The following is an 18,311-nucleotide window of genomic DNA, read 5'->3' on the forward strand; positions in this document are numbered from 1 at the left end:
CTGGTATACATTTTCTTGTAATGTTTTAAAATAAATTCCAAATAATTCTAAAATGTTTTTGAAGGCTTACTTTTCAAAGACATAAAGAAATGCCTTCTGCTAGTCAGGTGGCAGAGAATATGCTTCTCCAGTGTGACATGTCCTCATATACACATACTGGCAGAATAAAGAGCCATTCCCACCTCTCCCCAAAAGAAAAAAAAAAAGGAAAAAAAAAAAAAAGACAGAAATGGAGTTTAATAGAAGACAGGACTGACAGTGTTCAGCAGGTGCAGGGCATGGGCAGATAAGGACACTAAATAGCCCTCATTTCATGTGATTTACCCCTTTTATCCCCTTATCCCTCTGTTTCCCCATGCTTACACCTCTCCAAACCACCAGGTTCATCCCCTGAATATCGTATAGTGAGTCTTGTGCAATCTGAAAATGCTCTCCCCTTGCTGTCCACATTGTGTCCCACCCTCCGAGGCAGTGATCCTCCCAGTCTGTAAGGTGCTGGGGCTCCCCTGGGACAGCCCTGGGAGAGACTGTGGCTTGGGAGGGGGTTACCTGGGCTTCCCCACCTGCCCTCCTGCCTCTGCACTCCTTCATGTGTGAAGAGATGGACCTTTGATGGGCTTAGAGCTCCTGTGGTGGGCTTGGGGGCAGCCAGGCAGGGTATTTCTCAAGCTCCTCCACCTACCATCATTTCCCTGCCTTCCTTTGTGCATGTGGAGAACTTTTTATGGCATAACTTAACAGTGTAGAAGATTTTAAAAGAAACAAAAAAGTTACCTTGGGGCCCAGGAACCAACTGAAGGATGAAAAGCAAGGGATGATGTGGTCAAACCACCTGGGAAATATCACTACAGTCATTAAATGAACATCAGAGTTGGGTCTTCTGATTTTTGTTAGTTCATCAGAGAGCAGCTGAGTGTCAAAGATGGTTGAGTAATGGGAGGAAACTGGAGGAAGGAAAGCACTATCAGCTAGACTTGCTTCACTGGAATTAACTGTCTCTTCAACTAATACCTGTCACTTTGTAACCACACCAAAGCACTTATTAATTTTTTCATTATTGGAAGAAGATGGGATGACTTCTTTTTTACTTTGGGAAATCACTAGCGAGATAGCCATCCTGAATGAGGGGCTGAAGAAAAATGGTGATCTACTTTCTGAATCTGATAGCAATACTACTACACAAAGGTACCTGCAGACTTCATTGCTTTGGGTCTTTTTCCTGAAGATGTCATAACACTCTGTTGCACTGCAATCAAAACCATGCTTGTATATTTTGATTGTGCTGAGGGCTTAACAACTCTGTGACTCCATCTGGGGAGCACAAAGAGGAGGGTGGGTAAAGTATGTCCTTCTATCATTAATTTTTGTTCTCTTGCTGCCACCTTGAGAGTGTTGAGGCTCAATTCACTTGAAAAACATCTGTCCTGTGCTTACATGAAACACACAGATTCTTCAAATCTACTGCTTCGCTGCAAAGTAGCTGTGGGGACAGGCTGGATACTGGGTGCAGACTCCTTCCTCTGAAGTTACTGAGGAATGGGTCTGAGGGTCCTTCAGGTATTCCGTGTTCTGAGGGTCATTCAGATATTTTCAGTTTCTTCTTTATTGTGAACACTGAAGATATCAGCTGGCAACTGCTCTGAGCTGGGACAGTCCTTCCACACATAATCCCACAGATTTCATCTGCATCCATTTCACTAACACCTCACAAAATTAAATGTAGGCAGGAGAGTGCACCTACGTATTTTAACAGGCACAGCACACACCACATACGCAGTTTCTCAGCAGTCACTTGTCACAGTGCTGGAGACCTCCACCACCCAGCAGCAAGGAGCTGCTTTTTCCTAAGCTTGGATCCAAAGTCCTTGTTTAAAGGGGGAATTATTTTGGGCAGTGGGTACACCAGACCCATCAGTTCCAAGTCCATCCAGCAGAGGCCAAGCGCACTCGCAGCTGCCAGCTGAGACAGCGTGTCTGGTTCTGAAACATTAACTCCTACCGTCGTCTTCAGTTCTGAAACGTTAACTCCTACCGTCTTCTTCAGGACTGCCGTGAGAGGGGAGAGAGAGGTATTTTACATAAAAGAAGAGTATGCTCCATCGACGGAGGAGTGTCAAAAGGGCTTCTCATCACTTCTAATTAAGTGATGTTTCTTGATCTGCACCAAACAGAACTTTGGTGTGGGTTTGAATAGATACAACTTAGTATGCTGCATTGGGATGAATAAACAGGATATGTAGATGAGAGGAGTTTGAATGAAAATTATTGAGGGGAGCAAGCGACTTTTAAGCTTTCACAAGGTCTCCAATTCACTCTGATCCTTGTGAGCTGAATGTAAGCCTTATTAAAGACTTATTAAGCCAGAATTTTACTGCACAGTGCATGAAAAGCATGCTCTAGTCCCTTATTTTGTCATCAGAAAAGGAAGAGCTGTGTATCAAATGCATGAAAATGAAAAGACTTGTAATTGACCAAAACTTTACACCAATGCTATGAACACTAAATTTTCTCTAAAATTGTTTCACCATATCCAACTTTGAGAAGGAAGTGAAACATAAGAATTTATTGTTAGCAGGAAGCCAGGGCTGATGGTATAGGATTTGGGGAGTGAATGGACTCAGGCTGGGAACACAGTGGGGACATAATTTGAAGCAGAGCTACTGCGGGCGAGAGCCGAGCCAGCGCTCCGGGCGGCAGGCGTGGGCAGGTGACACAAGGGCTGCCCTCAGGGCGCAGGGGCCCGGCTCCCGGGCACGCCAGACGCTGAAATCCTCCAGCTGCCCCAAACCAGAATAAAATCAATTAGATCAAGCACTGTGAGAAAAACGTGCGTAAGGGGAAGATTCCAGCACACCCGCTCTCCACATGCCGGGGTCGGTGCTGTCACCCGGCTCGCACAGGCATTCCAGCTTCAGAAATCGCCGTGGTGCCTGGCTGCTGAGGGGAGGGTCCGGCTGAAACACCCCATGAAATGGGGGCATGTGTATTTTGTGCCACTAATTAAACAGAAAAGCACTAATTAAACAGCGGTTTCCTGAACAAATAGATGACTGAAACCTCTGTTATCGCGGCCCGTATCTTTACTCAAACACGGGCGTATGTTCGCACTTCTCGGGTTGCCTATCACCAGGTAAAATGAAATCCTGATCATTGTCCCTCAAGGCAGCTCGTCGAGTGAAGCCGACACTCCCTGCGTGGACATGGTGTGAAGAAGCCACCGTCCGCTGTGGAGCTGCCGCCTCGGTGCAGTCCCCTCTGACAGCCGCCCCGAAGCTCCCCCGGCCCGCGGGCAGTGTCACCTCCCCACTCGGCCCCGCCGGGCACACCCGGGGGTGCCACAGGTGACACGAACGAGGGGCGGGCCCGGGCGGGGGGAGCCGCCCCGCTCGGAGGGACGGGCGCCGGCCTTGGCCCGGGGCGGCGGGACGGGCTCGGCTTCTCCCCGCGCCGCCGCCTCCCTGCCCTCAGACACGCGGGGCGGAGGCGTGGGGCAGCGGCCGCCCGCCGGGACCGGGGAGCCGGCGCTGTCTCTGGCCGGAGGGAAGCAAGGGGGACCCGCGGAGGGGACGGAAGGAGAGGTGAGGCTGACCTAGAAAGGGATTTGGGGGTGGTAGCGGGGGTCTTGTTAATGGAGTGACTCGGAGTCAAAAAGGAGCGTAGAAGCCACCCGCGCCCGCAGTGCTGGGACAGCGCGAGAGCGAGCCCGCTGGCCGCTGAGGAGTCCTGGCTGCCAGCCTTCGCCAGCCAGGCTGCTCCGCGCGGTTTGGCCGTGGTCGGCTGGCAGGGCCCGTTCCCCTGAGGGCTGAGGACGGGGCAGCGCTTACAGGTGTCCCGACGGCCCGGCCCCGGTTGTTGAGGCCGCAGGGAAGCGGCGATTGTAAGCGCCTTTCCTCAGAAGCGGTCTCGAGAGCCCCGTGCCAGGGGAGCCGAGCGTCGGGACATCCCCGGCGCTTCTGCCGCCGAGGGGAGCCCCCGTCCAGGGTGAGAGCTGGGTAACTGTCAGAACTTCCCTGCAACGAGCTCCCGGAGTCTGCTGGAATGGGAGGACTCTCCTTATTTAAATAAGGTGCTCAGATCTCAGCTGAGAGATGTTAATGACGTTTGTGTAAATAGTAAACACTTTTAATCTCAAAACGCTGAATTAATTGCATCATCCACGCTGTCTCTGGAATGACTTGCAGGATTGGACCTGTCCCTAAAGTCTAATGCACCCAGTTGTGTCTTTCCTGTGTGAGCAGAAGAATCTGTTCAGATAATTCCCAGGGTGAAGGTCACTTAAATCTGGGGACAGATTGTTCAGTGACAAGTATTCTTGAACTTTTTGAGAAAGTGCAAGGGGTGGGGACTTAGAACATGTTGTGGTGGTGCATGCCCCCACACTCATTCACAACACATGCTTGACAGCATGCTGTGAGAAAAAAACTTGATTTTCTTTGCTAAAAGAAGTGATCAAAGTATTTCACCAAAACATTTGTGTGTTTACATGCAAATTGAAGCTCTCTGTGACAGAGTGTTTAAAAGACTAGTGAATTAAAGCACTTTATTAAACTTGTATGCAGCAACAGTGCAGCTTTCCAGTCGTAAGTTCTTAATTACCATTAGTTGTTATCATCATTTTCCCAAACGGTTCTTAACAATCACATATATAAGTGGTAGTAAACCTGGAGTATACAATACCCTGGAGCTGATGCCCTATATTTAGCACTAATGGCTATGCTTCTTGCTGGTTTGTTTCAGTTGCACGAGTCACAGTAAAGTGCTTGAGAGCTCCTGGGCAAGAGAAGCTGGAATCAAAGTGAGTATTTCATGATTTTCATAAATTATCATCTTTCTTTTCTAATTGTTCATGTATTGTTCACCTTGCTTCCTCCCTAGAGGAAAAGGGGGTGATCGCAGATGACATAGCTCATATTATTTCAGGGAGTAAGCTTACTGTAGTGTTGCTAGGCATCTTTCTTATTTGTTTTGCAGGATTATTCTGGTTCCGTCAGACATATCTCCTCTTGGTTCTGCAGTCTTATTTTATTTTCATTGGACATCTTTCCTGCACACTCTACCTCTTATCTTGTAGATTTTACTATTTGCATATGCTTTCCTGTGCCCTGTTTGGACAAATATACTACAAGTCTCTGTCCATTTGCAGTTGTGTGTTATTTATGTATACTAAGTTATAAAATACTACTAATACTGTTTCTGTGTTACAAAATGTGTATACACTGCTACCAATTACTCTACCTTCGTGTGTTTATGTCTAGGTTTAAGGCAAGGAAATAATAAGCATCTTAGTCTGCTTCTACCTTATGTGTGCAGCCGTTTTCTGCTTTGGCTGTAAGGCACGTACTTGAATTTCCTGAAGTTGTCATTGGACCTGCCTCTTGTCAGATAAATTTTCTTCCAGCATTTCTTGCATCCCAAAGTAACGTATTCTGAGTTTCACTGTCAGACTTTTAAAATTCAGAGAAATGGGTCTTCATGTCCTTGTTTTCCAATTCTGACAAAGGCCAGAGTAAACAACACTGCCTTGTCCCCAAAAATGGATGACAGAAAAGTGACTCTTTCGAGCCAGTGCTTTAGAACACTGGATAGCACTGTTTCTGCTGGATAGAGACCATGTGCGGGTATTCTCTGGAGTAAACTCCTGTTATTCTGCAGGAGACACTCGCCAGATTCCCAGGTGGAAATACTGCTTCAATTTAGTACATGGAGAAAACCTTTGATGCTTGCATCCAGTTGCATCTGGAAAAAAAGGCTTAACCAGGAAAGCTGTAGGATGAAGTTAAATAAATTACTTCTTTTCTACCCTGTACTGTTTTCTGTGCTCATGACAGAAAGGGATGAAACAGACTTCAATCAAAAATCTAATAAGAAAACATTATTTGCAAAGAAATAGAAAGATAATTTGTAGTCTCTCAGTACAAAAAAATGTTTAATTTTCTTTTTCTTTAATTAAAAGTGATACTTCTGTCCTTTGGAAATCACTCTTTATTCAAGAGTGACTTGTTTTGAACCATAGTAAGGAATGTTTTTCTCTTCACAGAAAGTGCTTTTCACCCAGGATGGCTGACTAATGGGTGACTGCTAAAAGCAGTAGGTACCTGTCTGGTGCTTGAAGTCTATCACTTTTTGCATTTAAAGGCAGCTTATTTAGGTTGATCAGAAGTCACTTTAAGGAGGCTCCTTAGTGTGGTCTTCCAATTCCAAAACACTTATGCCAAAACATGTATGTCAAACCAGTGATGTTGCACTTGCCGTATCAGCAGTCTCCAGTTCTTTAACTTATTTGGGCATAATGTGAGAGTGACAGCTGATTTCAGCAGACTTATTCCTGATTCATTCTTCTGGTAGGGAGTCGTTCCAATTCATCAGGGTACAGCAACAGGCTATGCTAGATTCTTACTTCATGTTATAAGGTTTCCTTGCTTTATGTAATTTGACTCTGCTTATTGCATCAAGAGGGGGAAAGGGAAGAGATACCATGTATACGTGAGGAGGAGGAAAAGAATACTTCTTCCCCTTCTTTTTTATAGCACGTTTTCTGGGTGATAATGCCAGACTATTTTTGACCTGAAACCCACTCAGTGTCCTGTACCTATACACCAAATTAATGAACAACTTGACAATTTGTTGCCCAGAGAGGCTGGGACTCCCCATCCCTGAAGGTGTTCTAGGCCAGGCTGGACGTGGCTCTGAGTAACCTGGACTGCTGGAAGGTGTTCCTGTCTGTGGCAGGGGGGTTGGAACTATTTGGTCCTTTCCAACCCAAACCATGCTATGGATAAATGATCCCATTTTTTCCCTTACATCTTGGTATGTTCTTTTTTTCTCTGCAGTGCAAATATTCTAAAAGTACAGTACAATTTTCTATTTCTCTGTCCCATTCAAGGAAATTGTGTATTTCATCTCTCTCTAAATGTGTCTGAGTATAAATAAAAAGAAAGGTAAGAAGAAAACGGATGCTTATCCTAGATTCACTGCAAAATGTTTTTCTTCTACAAAAGCATCAAACAATATTGGTAAAATGTGTATGAAATTTCCTGCCCAGTGTCTGATTCTGGCTGACTGAAAAACTGTCAGAGATTTAGCTCTGTACAGGCTGGATGGACTACATAGACTACGTGATCTCAGCTGTGTAGTTAGAGCTCCAGAACTAGATCAGTATATTCAAGAACTCCTGGGTTAGAAATGTTTCTAGACCATTAGCTTGTAGATGTTAAGATCTGCTACCATGCTGTTCTTCTCTAATAAATTAAAATGGCTAATGTGATTTAAAAATAGAGCATCTGTTATGAAAAATTAAGGGTGAGGTCCAAAAACCCTCTGTAATTGCACTTGAAGCACTGTTAGCAAAAGGTGTGTATCTGAGTCCTAGGCAGAAATCTGTCAAACAAACAGAAGTAATGAGCCCTTAACCTTCTATTCTGGTCCTGCCCACATAACTTGTTTTTTAATCCTGGAATAACTTATGTTAGTGTAAATGTCGTTAATTTTACCTCGCTTCATAGTGATTACATTATTCTCTGGAGGTTAAGAGACTTGGATTAAAAATTAATGCCCTCATGTTACTCTCCTGTTCCCTCTGCTCTATTAGAACTGGACTGCTCTATAGCCAGGAATGCAGGTCTGTCTGAATGAGGAGGCAAGTTAGGAGAGACCTTGATTGGTTGTTTTTTTTTTTTTTTAATAGTGGCCTGGCTGAAAGTGTTACCTGGCTTCTTGTTTCTGCCTGCAAGGTTTTGACATCACTTTAGTAGTCATTCTGTGAGGTTTAATCCTGGGTAGTTCAGTCCTAGGAAGGGTCAAGACTGAACCAAGCAAACCCTTCAGAGATTACAATGCGTTTTGGTGAACAAGGGGATGTGCATTTGAATCTTCTTGGGTTAAGTGGTCATGGGGGCTCTGGATTTGGCTGCTTCCTGGGTATGTAGCTGTAGCTCTTGGGCAGGTGAGCTAACACCTTGCATAGCTATGCTCTTAAAGAATGAGCCACTCCTGCAAGAATAAATACCTGTTCAGGGACAGACCTGATACTCCAAAGCCCGGCCTCACAAACTCTAAACTCCTGGCTTAGCTACCTGTGTATGAGAAACAATTTCTGTCATAATCTTTTGCTCCCTCTTTCCTATTCCCGTGCCATTCAGCAGCATTTGTAGGGCAAATCCTTTGCATGCAGTGCAATTTGATGCCACACCTCATCCAGTGCAACTGAAGGCTGCTCCAGAAACTGCTCCCTGCTTCATGCTTCTCATGAGTAGCAGTTCTGTTTAGCTCTTGCCATGCCCTTTAATGCTGCTTGCACCATAGCACACCTCGTTTTTCAGTGTCAGAGCGCTCTGCTCACATCTGGTTGTAGGTGTTCAGGGAAACTGGTACCAGTCAGGGAAAAGACAGTTTTGCATGATACAGCCCAGCCCAGCAGTGCAAACAATCTTGTGAGTGAAGTTTTCATGGCTGATAGACTTCCTGTTATTCTTGCAATTTAACATCAGTATTAAGGAGGACTAACATCACTGCTGGCTGGTTTCAACTTCGCCACAATGATCCCAAGAGCAGGCAGAATTTTCAAATTATGGAGCTATCTGTTAAAACATTACGCTTGGGAAGATGAGTTATTTTCCTCTCAATAGGGAGCTATAGTGAGCTTTTTAAAATGTATTTATTAAAAAAACAACAACAAAACAAATAAACAAAAACCCAATAGCCGTGAAATAAAAACTTCATTGCAAAGTTTAAGTTAATTTTGGTGACTGAGAAGAGACCTGATTCTGACTGGTCTATGTGCAGACTGCATGCTACCTTTCTTTAACCATTTTGAATGCTAACCTTTTTAACTATTTTGATTCTTAACTTACCTGGAAACTTTGATGTAGTGCTTTTTTCCCCAACGTGCTCTTTGGCTTACTTATTGTTTCTGCGACTGCAGGACTCCTGAAGAATATTTTCTTTCCTCTAGCACCTGATTTGTGCTGGTAATTGTGTGAGGCCCCGTTTTCAGGTAGGTGTGTGCTTTAGTTATGGTAACAAGGACCTGATTAATTGACACAAACTTTCTTAGTAGCCTTGAGATTACGTAATTTCTTAGGTAGGTAATTTTAACCTTCAAAACTTTTGTGAGTGGGTGTCTAACGTGAGTGGTTAGTCAGTCATCCTGTGAGAAAGGACAGCCAAAGGGCTTGTTCTGCTTGCTGGCTCTTTGTGCACAGTAGCAATCAATTAAATAGAGCTGTCCTTACAATAACAAGGCTGGTAGCTGAAAAGTAGGGGGGCTGCGTGATTCAAGTGAGTTACAGATTCTTTTGCTTCCCACAGGTACTTACTTATGCAGTTATCTGAGAATGATGGAATGCCTTTCGCAATGTTCTGTGTGATCCCAAGTTTGTGTGTTGTGTTGGGCTGCAGGCAAAGGTGCTCTGGGGAAGTTAAGATCGGTGGCCTCTGTCAGGGAAAGCAAAGATGACATAAAATGTCGCTGTCTTGATTAGGTAATTTTATGCTTAAGATGTACCACAAAGCTGTATTGTGCACCCTCCTGCAGAGGCAATGTGCTACCAACCAGTGACCTGAGCAGTTGGCTATGACAGTGCTTTAGAGAAGATCAAAGTGATACATGAAAGGGGCAACCTGTTAATCCACAAGTTCCCAGTTTTACAAAAATAGTGGAGGAAAATCAGTCTGTCAGTGATGGTGGCTGTCCTTGCTCAACTAGGTCACCACCTCAACTCAAATGAGGAGTAAGAGTGGGACTCTTAAAATCTCAGGGGTGCAACAGATACTGACTAATGGATTTCCATAATGAGATAAAAACCATCTGAGAAGTCATGTGCATGGACTTTGAAATAAAACTTAGACAAGGTTTCTTCAGAAACTGTATGCTCTAGTCTTCCAGTTGGTGTTTGAGACTGAAACTGCTCTGCAAACTGTCTTACTGTCAGCTCAGTTTAGCATTACTCTAAGTGTTGAATGCAAATCCTTGTCTGCTCTTTGTAACATGGATTTCTACTCATCAGTGCTGCTAGCCCCTTAATAAGCCCTTTTGTTTGATTGTCTGCACTAGCAAAGAGTCAGAACTACCCAGTAAACTGCAGCTCAGCTCTTAGTCTTCACATAGGAAAGAATATCTTAACAAAGTGCAGGAAGTGTGTCACTTCCTGGTAGCCACTGATAGGAAATACTTGTTAATTAGTCACACTGTTTTGCACTCTTCCATTCTCCAATAGTACAATTCCTACAGTAGAACAGAATCCTAGCTAAAATGTAGCCAATGCTTGCTGGAGAGCAAGGGAGGAAGGAGGGTAGATGTTAGATAGTTCCCCTGAAGTCTCCAATATCAAAATCTGTCAAGGCCTCTACTTTAGCCTCTTGATAACTTTTGGGTTTTTTGGAAGGAATTCCTAGTACATAATAGATGTTTTTATTTGACTTTCATCAGTGCAGTGCTCATTAGCCTAATCCAGGTAGTGTTAAACCCCAAATTAGAATGCATATATTTTTTTGAAGAATGGGGCAATGGAAGAAAAGGAAAGGGGTTTGGCAGCTCCTGGTTATATGTGAATGTCCTCTATGGAACAGTACAAGAGAGAGAAATAGTGAGTGTGTTTTCCATTCTGCAATAAAAGTTTGTGAGAAGGGAATGGAGGTCCTGTTGTCCCATTCTCATTGTTATCTTCCATGCTGAATCTGCATGTTTAAGATGGCAAGTCTCCAGAAGAAGAGTGTGAGCACTTCTTTCCTGTAAAATGAAAGGAAGGTCATGGCTTCTTAACAAAAGGTTCTTAAGAAATTAATCAGTTACTCGAATTACGAGTTTCAGGGTTGGTTTTACTGGGATGTTTTTTGGAAAGAAAAGATGGGGCAATGTTTTGGCTGTTTCTTGTGCAACTTCCTTGCTAGAATTTGAATTTGTCTTGTATTTATGTTGGGAAAACATTCAGAAATAGCTAGCCAATAAATGCAGAAATGTATCAGACATGTAGGGTCAGGAGATACTTCCCACCAAGTAATTGGTTTGCTTCTGATCTCTCTAAAGGTTTTAGTATTTTTCTTAAATCTATTTTCAAACAAGATAGAAAAACAATCCCTTAAACTGGACCCTGTCTGAGTTTAATGCCAATGTTGACATGAAGAATAAGTGGCAATGGGAGCTTGAGTCTTGTGAGTCTCACACTTCTGGTCTCTAAAGGGACATAACAATAATTATTACACAACTGACAGTGCTCTGCCTTCAGAGATCTAGAGGACCGAGTCACCTTCATTATTAGATTTCAAGTCCATTATGCTGGGAAGATTCTTTGTTTTGTAATTCTTGATGAAAAGAATTAGCTAGAAGAATGAAGTTCTTTCAAACAAGCTCTTACTAATTCACACGATGTGCCTCCTGGGATTAAACCACAGCCAAGTACTAACAGTACAATGTGCAAGGAAATATAACTAGATTTGAAAACACGCTGATGTTAGTATCAATAACTTGGTGGAATTTCTGAAATTTTGAAGATTCTTGAAATGATATATTTTTACTAGGTTTATACTTACTGCAATATGAAATAAATGGCATGACAGCTAGTTAGTTGACAGTAGTCACAGGGAAAAGGAATGTTTAGGTGTGTTTTTCTGAGGCTTCTCTTTAATTTATGAGCCTCTTTCTCTAGAAACCACATCCTCTTAATACCTCTGGCCTAATGGTTGTATACCATAACTGGTATAGAGATTGACACTCTTAGGAAGTGCTGCCAATATCCAAGCCCTGTGAAAGAAATGGCAAGCTGCCATATTTGATTAGAAGGATTAGGCCACAACCAAAGCAAGTTATTCTTTTCTGTTCCAATATTAAGTTGTTAACTTCTATCCTCTTTCTGTTATTAACTCTTCTTCAGAGTAAATTGCCTTCATAGTCCTCAAAGTGATGAAGGTCTTAATCTCTTACCAAATAAGAATAAAATTAAATCACAGGCAGAGTCATGTGGACCAGCAAATCAGATGTTCCTGGAGAAAATGAGAATTTTTCTGAACTGCTTGTGTTACTCCAGATGAACTACTTCTTTCAGCTGGTTGAACATCATTATATAAGGCAGTCAGTGAAAGTATCTTGAGACTGCAACTATTTTACAGGTTAAAAACAACAAGGATTATTTTGATACTGTTCAGCAAGGATAAGGTGTGAACAAAGCTTGTGTGCAACTTTTAATTTTTTCCCAGTTGTGGCTGTTTGGAGCAGTTATCTGGTCCTGTTCTTTCCCTTTAACCATATTGTAAGGAATATTGCACAGGAGAACAAATAGGCTTATTATTGCAATAAAACGAAGCATGGCTGTATTAATAAGGCAACCCTGAAACTGCTCTTAAAATAGGTATCCCCCACTTCTGCAAAGGTCCTTGTTCTACCAACACTCTTCACTTTACAACTAGCTAGATAAGACCTCCCTACCTTCCACTGACTAAACACACATGTAAGCAAACACTGTTCTCTAAATTAATCTCTGTTGGATATATTATATGCTGTGTATACTCTGCTATTATATTTTTTAAATATTCTCATAACCTGTGTCGGTTTGGGCAAATTTGGAAATATATCCTCTGAGAGAGGGCAGGTTACAAGCATCCCTCCCCCACCAGGTTAGAGAAAAAATAAATTTTCCTCGAAGGAAGGTGAAAGAGATAAAAACTATTTATTTAACAAACACACAGGAAAAAGAATAATAATGCTAAATAATAAAACCTCTCGCTCTGCTGAGAGAAACCTGGGAAAATTTCAGAGTCCTTCCGTAGTCTCTCTCTCCCCCTCCTTGGAGCTGGGATGGGGTGGTGGGCCCACCTCCAGGGCCAAGGCCTCCACAGAAAGTCCTCCTGATGTATTCTGATGTTGAAACAGTCCAGCAGGGAAGAAGGGAAAAATCGAAGTCCCAGGAAAACAAAAGTTCAACTCTCCGGAGGAAAAAGAGCTGAAAAGCTGACCAAAAGCTGGCTGGAAAGAAAACAAGCCGGGTGCTTCCTCCTGCTCCTCTCGCTGCCACAGGTGAACGCAGAGAACCGTCTCTATTTCTGTGTCCTTGAAACATGAAAACAAACTGCAAAACTGCTTTGAAAAAGCACACTTTTCTCTCCCGCTCTCAGGCTCAGTTTAAAGGCACAGAAAGGCACAAAATTAATTTCTGGGCATAGAACAGCGATATGGGATACAAAATCATAAAGTTACCCCAAGACATAACCGCTCTTGTAAGAGCAGCTGGGTTGGCTGCAGGTATGCATGTCTTACTGGGTGATCTTTTCCTTTCTGCCCCTTCAAGAATGAAAATGCCAACTGGCCTTCTTGTGCTTGTTTTAAGTTCTTGTCCCGATCATTGTAGGCAACTGCTTTTAAAACTCCTGTGAATGGTGACTTAAGTCCCTTTTCAAAGTTAATAGCTTTTTTTTTCTCCACTGCTCAAACTGAAATCCATAATCCTCTGATCTTCTGAGCAAATATGTTCATGACCATTTGTGCTTGTGCCAACACTGGAATTTAGCTTAATTAGCCTTCATGGGATTTGCCTCATGTATTTACAGAAAAATTATCTCTAAGCCTAGGCTGGTGCTGAGTTACCTGTGACTTTACTGCTTAAATATCACGGGAGAATGAAATTTATTCAGGAGACTGATTTGTTTGTTGTTGTTGCAAAGCTGTAGCTTGTGGGGTTCATAGTCAGAGATACCGTTACTGCCTAATGTGACTTCCCAGGGCCATAGGAGCCAGTTCTCCAAGGCTTTTATTGCTCTTAGTATTCTTCTTGGCTTCCCTGCTTCAAAATAAAGGTTTCTTTTTTCCTGAGCATGGGTGTAGGCCAAAATTAGTTACTTCTGAGAATGAGTTCCTCTGCACATGCAAATTGTTGTAGTGCACAATTGCATTTATGTGTCTTCCTCAGCTTCCTGTTGCCTTACGTGTGGACTTCCAACTCATCCTAGTTGCTAGTGCTGATATGTTGTAGAAGTGGAGCAATATAGTTAGAAAAGTATGTAGCTTTCAAACACATAAATCTGAAACCTCTTATTTTTAAGAGCCGGTAGGTTACTTGTAAGTGAATGAACACATGTACAGATAGCAGTCGTTGATTAGCCAGGCCTGCAGGATAGTTGCTCAGCTGAAGGAGTTGGCACAAAGAGCTGTGTGAAGCAGCCAGAAGTGTAGGATTGGCTGTCACCTTCTTCCTCTTGTTAGAAGGCATTGGCTGCAAGAGAGAATCTCTGGATCAAAGCTTTAGCAGCTTATGTCTACTGTACAAGGAGCACTTGAAAAGTAGTTTACATTGTAAATTTAGGACATTATGAGGTTTCTGCATGCAAAAGAAAATTTTGTTGGTTTGAATGGAACAGCTGATTCTGGGGTTTTGCTGTTTGTTTTCTGACCCTGTTGGTGAACTCCATGTCAGCCATGGCAAACTACTCCAACCTTTTCCTTGCCTCCCTCATTCCATCCCTTAAGTATACACTGAGTAAAAACTTTGAAGTCTAAACCATTGCTGTAGTACCTCTTAATGTATTATCCCATAGTGTTCAGGATACAGTATTCAAATTAACATTCTCCTTTTGTATTTGGGAGAAAGCAGTGTGTGTGGGTAAACACAGCCCTCTATAGGGTTAATGAGCTTTTAGACAAAGTTGTCTTTCTTTTGTGGTTCCTGTTTTAGATAAATGTGAACTCTGACTGACTTAAAGCGATTGAGGTGTACAGCTGCCTGAGAGGTTCTGAGAAACTTTACAAGATAAAGTTTTTGTATGAGCCTAAACCACTTGGAAACCATGAGCAGCTTAAGAGTGTGTGTGGGGAAAACTGTATTTTGAGTTGTCCTTCTGTTTCTTTTATTGCCAAAACATTGAAACCTTCATGCATGAGTTGGATAAAACATAAGTTCAGATTCCTGATTATTACTGGGAATCTTTCATAAAAGGGAAGATTTTTTTGTGTGGTTTTACTGGAATTCAAGGTTTAAGAAAAAAATCATGCCAAATATGCCATGACTCACAATGTTAGTCTCTAACATATGAGAACCCTTCTGAAGAAGTCAATGTGGTATCAATTTCCATGATTTAGTCAGCTTGGTAGGGATCTTTCAGTCTTATTTGAAACTTAGGTATGAAAACTTTCCTGACAAAAAAACCACTTGCCATTGAACTTTGCAGTGGCACCAAACAAACTGTTCAAACCTCTCAGTTCTTCCTGGAATATACAGGGGTTTTTAAGAGGAAAAAAAAAAGTCAAAAGAAATCAAAATAATTGAGGTTGGGATGGTGTTAGTGTGTGAATTAAATAGGGGGAAGACATTGATTTTTTTTTTTTCCCCCAATTTTAGTTTTAAATTACCCTTAGGTTTTATATCAGGTGCTATACTCTAAGCTAGCAGTTTTTACCATCTGTGTTTGGAATCAGTGCTGATAATCTTTTGCAGAAAGCCAGCCTTGGAGTAATTTCTATCAGCCAATCTCATGAGATTGGCCATGCACCACACACACAGAAAGTGTGTTTATGAAGAGTGTCCTTGTTTATGAAGAACTGTGGAATCATGGGTGAAGAGCCTGCCAGGGTGGGTGGTATCGTGGTATCTCGCCTCCGATCGAAAACAAAGTGGGGGTGCAACCTTCGCTGAAGAAACTGCTTGGCAGAGTGATGGTATCTGGGAAGTTTAGTAGCAGTGCTGCTTGGTGTGAGCTCTCACAGTCTGTTTAGGTGTGCCCTTGCAAACTGTTGTTCAGCTGGGGAGGACTGAAGTTCTGTTTCCAAAAGTTTTATTGATTTGAGTACTGAGAGACATTAATGAAGCCTGCAGCTTGTTTTGTAAATCCTGCCCAACTGTTTCCTTTAGATTTTAAATTAATATAATAAGGCAATATAAAACACCTTCCCTCAGTCTTCTTTACACATAAAGACCAAAGACATGGTAAGAAAATGTTGCCTGCAACAGCTTTCTTGCACACATGACTGATCTTGGGCAAGAAACATAGCAAAATCTTTGATCTTTCCAGTTCACAGATGTCCAGGGTTTGTAGTTGCAACATGAGCTCCTGTGCCTGTTGGCTGTGCACTTGCCATTCAACCAGCATCCAGGGCTTTGGGTTAGCAGTGTGGATGCTGCTTGCTGTGTCAGATGGTGTGGAAAGTTGAAACCGATATCCCTACCTGTTCTTAAACTGAAGGATACTGTTGTAGATACTCAACAAATTTAGGATTGTTGTATTTGTTTGTAGCCCTATTGTAACCACTTTTCAGTTTTGCCTGATTATAAAACTATAATCTTCTAAATGCAACCGAAGTTAGAGATGGCAGGTTGTTTGAGTTGCTGTTGTATCAACCTCCTGGAACAAAATAATGGTGAGAATCATGGAGAAAAATATGGCAGCCAAACAAAAACATGCAGAAGGTGGTTGGGCATTGGAGTTATTGTGGGCATAATCAGAAACATGGCTGCAGATGCCTTCCAAATCCGTAAGAAAAGCTGTTATTCTCAGGATGAAGTTTCCCTTCGAGTACTGCCAGTGTCAATATCTTGTTTTAATGGCCTGGTTGAACTCTTGTGGCCAGGGGAGCAAATGCAATAGTTGTACAATTGTAGTGCTCATTAGATTGATAGGAGGTCAGCATCCTGTCAGCCACATCACAGTGTCAGTCTGCAAGGGCCAAAGGAAGACACCCGCACCCTGAAGGGCTGTGATGGAGCTGCCTGCTACAGAGACATGTCCAGTGAAAACATCTGCTTCTCTGCTGTCTCTCACCAGGTTTGGCACTAGGAATGCTTCCGAGCATTAAATTCAAGCTATTTATTTCTTTTTTCTCAGGCTTTGAGATCCATATCTCTGTAATCCTGAGGCATGAAGATACCCTACTGCAGACACAACTGACTCCTCCCCATGCCATCCTCTCTATTCCTTTGAGGGTTTTTTTGAAGAGGAGGTTTTTTTCTTTGACAGTTGGAATTGTCTCTAAGTGGATAGTTCTCTGAAACCATGGCCTATAAAACAGAGACAAAACAGTATTCCAAATTACTACTTGTAAATGCAGTTTGGCTTGTATAAAGCAGTGAGGTTCATGTTACCACATGACTTGTAATTACACATACTCCATATGATTGTGTATAAATTATTTCACATTTATCCCATATGGTCTGTATGACAGTGATTTGGCCTCTTTTTTTTCTCTTCCTTTTACTTTAAATAATTGTGATAACTGCTCTTTACTTATATTTTGGGGGGAGGGGTATCTCCCCCTTCCTCCAAATTGTTCTGCTAACTGTAAGCGTGATTTAAAATACACTTGTATAATACAAGTGTACCAGTTGTATGACACTCAGTTCTGTGTTTTAAGGTGTGAGTTGTCATATTGAGAAGGAATGTATTTTCATGGCCACCTTGTTCAAGAGGCCTGTAAAACAGGTTTGACTTGAAGTGACCATTTGAACTTCATAAAGTCATTTAATCACACTGAAAAACTTGTTTCTTTTAATTAAAAATGCATACATAATCTACTTCCCTGATCCCTGATATTGCAACTTGTTCTTCCTTGTCTCTTTTTTAGGGAATGTTTTGTTTGTTCTCAAACACTGGATATGCTGGGTGAATGAACTGTTACTCCAGGAAGCAGAGCTGAGAGGACAAACTGAGAAGACACTGTAGTGATGGCAAGCAGGAATGCAACACTTTCCCAGAAGTCTCTCATCTAGGGAAACATGCAAGAAAGCAACCTTTGTGACTCTTTAAACCACTGACTGTAACCTGGTCCAGCTTTCTCAGTGCCTGCTGAAAAAGACTTCTATAACTTTAAAGCAGGCTACAAGACTGTCCTCAGCAGGATCTGACAGATCCTCCCAGACACTTTACCAGCCCTTTACAAGAACAAGATGATTGACCTAAGCTTCCTAACAGAGGAGGAACAAGAGGCAATAATGAAGGTGCTGCAACGGGATGCAGAGCTTAAAAGAACTGAAGAAGAGAGAGTCAGGTAAGTGATCTAGCACCCTGCTTGTCCTGGGAAGACCCACAGTTCCTGTACTGTGTTACTCAGGAGTAGATTAAAACAGTTGTTGCTGAGGGCCCCATATTCCTCAGTGTATGTGGCTTGGAGATTTTTTACTCTGGACTAGATTTACCACAGTCTCTGGATGAGATACCTCTACCACACAAATGATGGGCTTTACTGGCCAAATTTTGGACCCTTGCAATTCCCTAAGGGGTCAAGAGCACTCTGTACACATCTACCTTGGTTTCCTCAGAAGAGGATTCAGTTTGCAAGTGTCAAAACCAATGCAGACTGGACTAATGCATAATAACTGAGGGACTTGGTTCAAAAGGAG

The 18,311-nt window shown here is 42.5% G+C and overlaps 1 protein-coding gene across 7 annotated transcripts in view; it reads left to right on the top strand.

The window, feature by feature from the left end:
- Window positions 1-3,425: 3,425 nt before the first annotated feature.
- The window catches only part of SYTL2 (synaptotagmin like 2), a 57,150-nt gene continuing 42,264 nt past the window's right edge, over window positions 3,426-18,311 (top strand). For all 7 annotated transcript variants that reach the window (XR_005603344.1, XM_039562402.1, XM_039562428.1 and 4 more), the window contains exons 1-3: window positions 3,426-3,578; window positions 4,738-4,795; window positions 17,537-17,959. Coding sequence is in view for 6 of the 7 variants with exons in the window: in XM_039562402.1 (XP_039418336.1) it covers window positions 17,859-17,959 (101 nt within the window). In the remaining variant the exon portion in view is untranslated. The remainder of the gene's footprint in view (window positions 3,579-4,737; window positions 4,796-17,536; window positions 17,960-18,311) is intronic.

Source organism: Corvus cornix, chromosome 1 (genome assembly GCF_000738735.6).
Source record: "Corvus cornix cornix isolate S_Up_H32 chromosome 1, ASM73873v5, whole genome shotgun sequence".
NCBI classification, from domain to species: domain Eukaryota; kingdom Metazoa; phylum Chordata; class Aves; order Passeriformes; family Corvidae; genus Corvus; species Corvus cornix.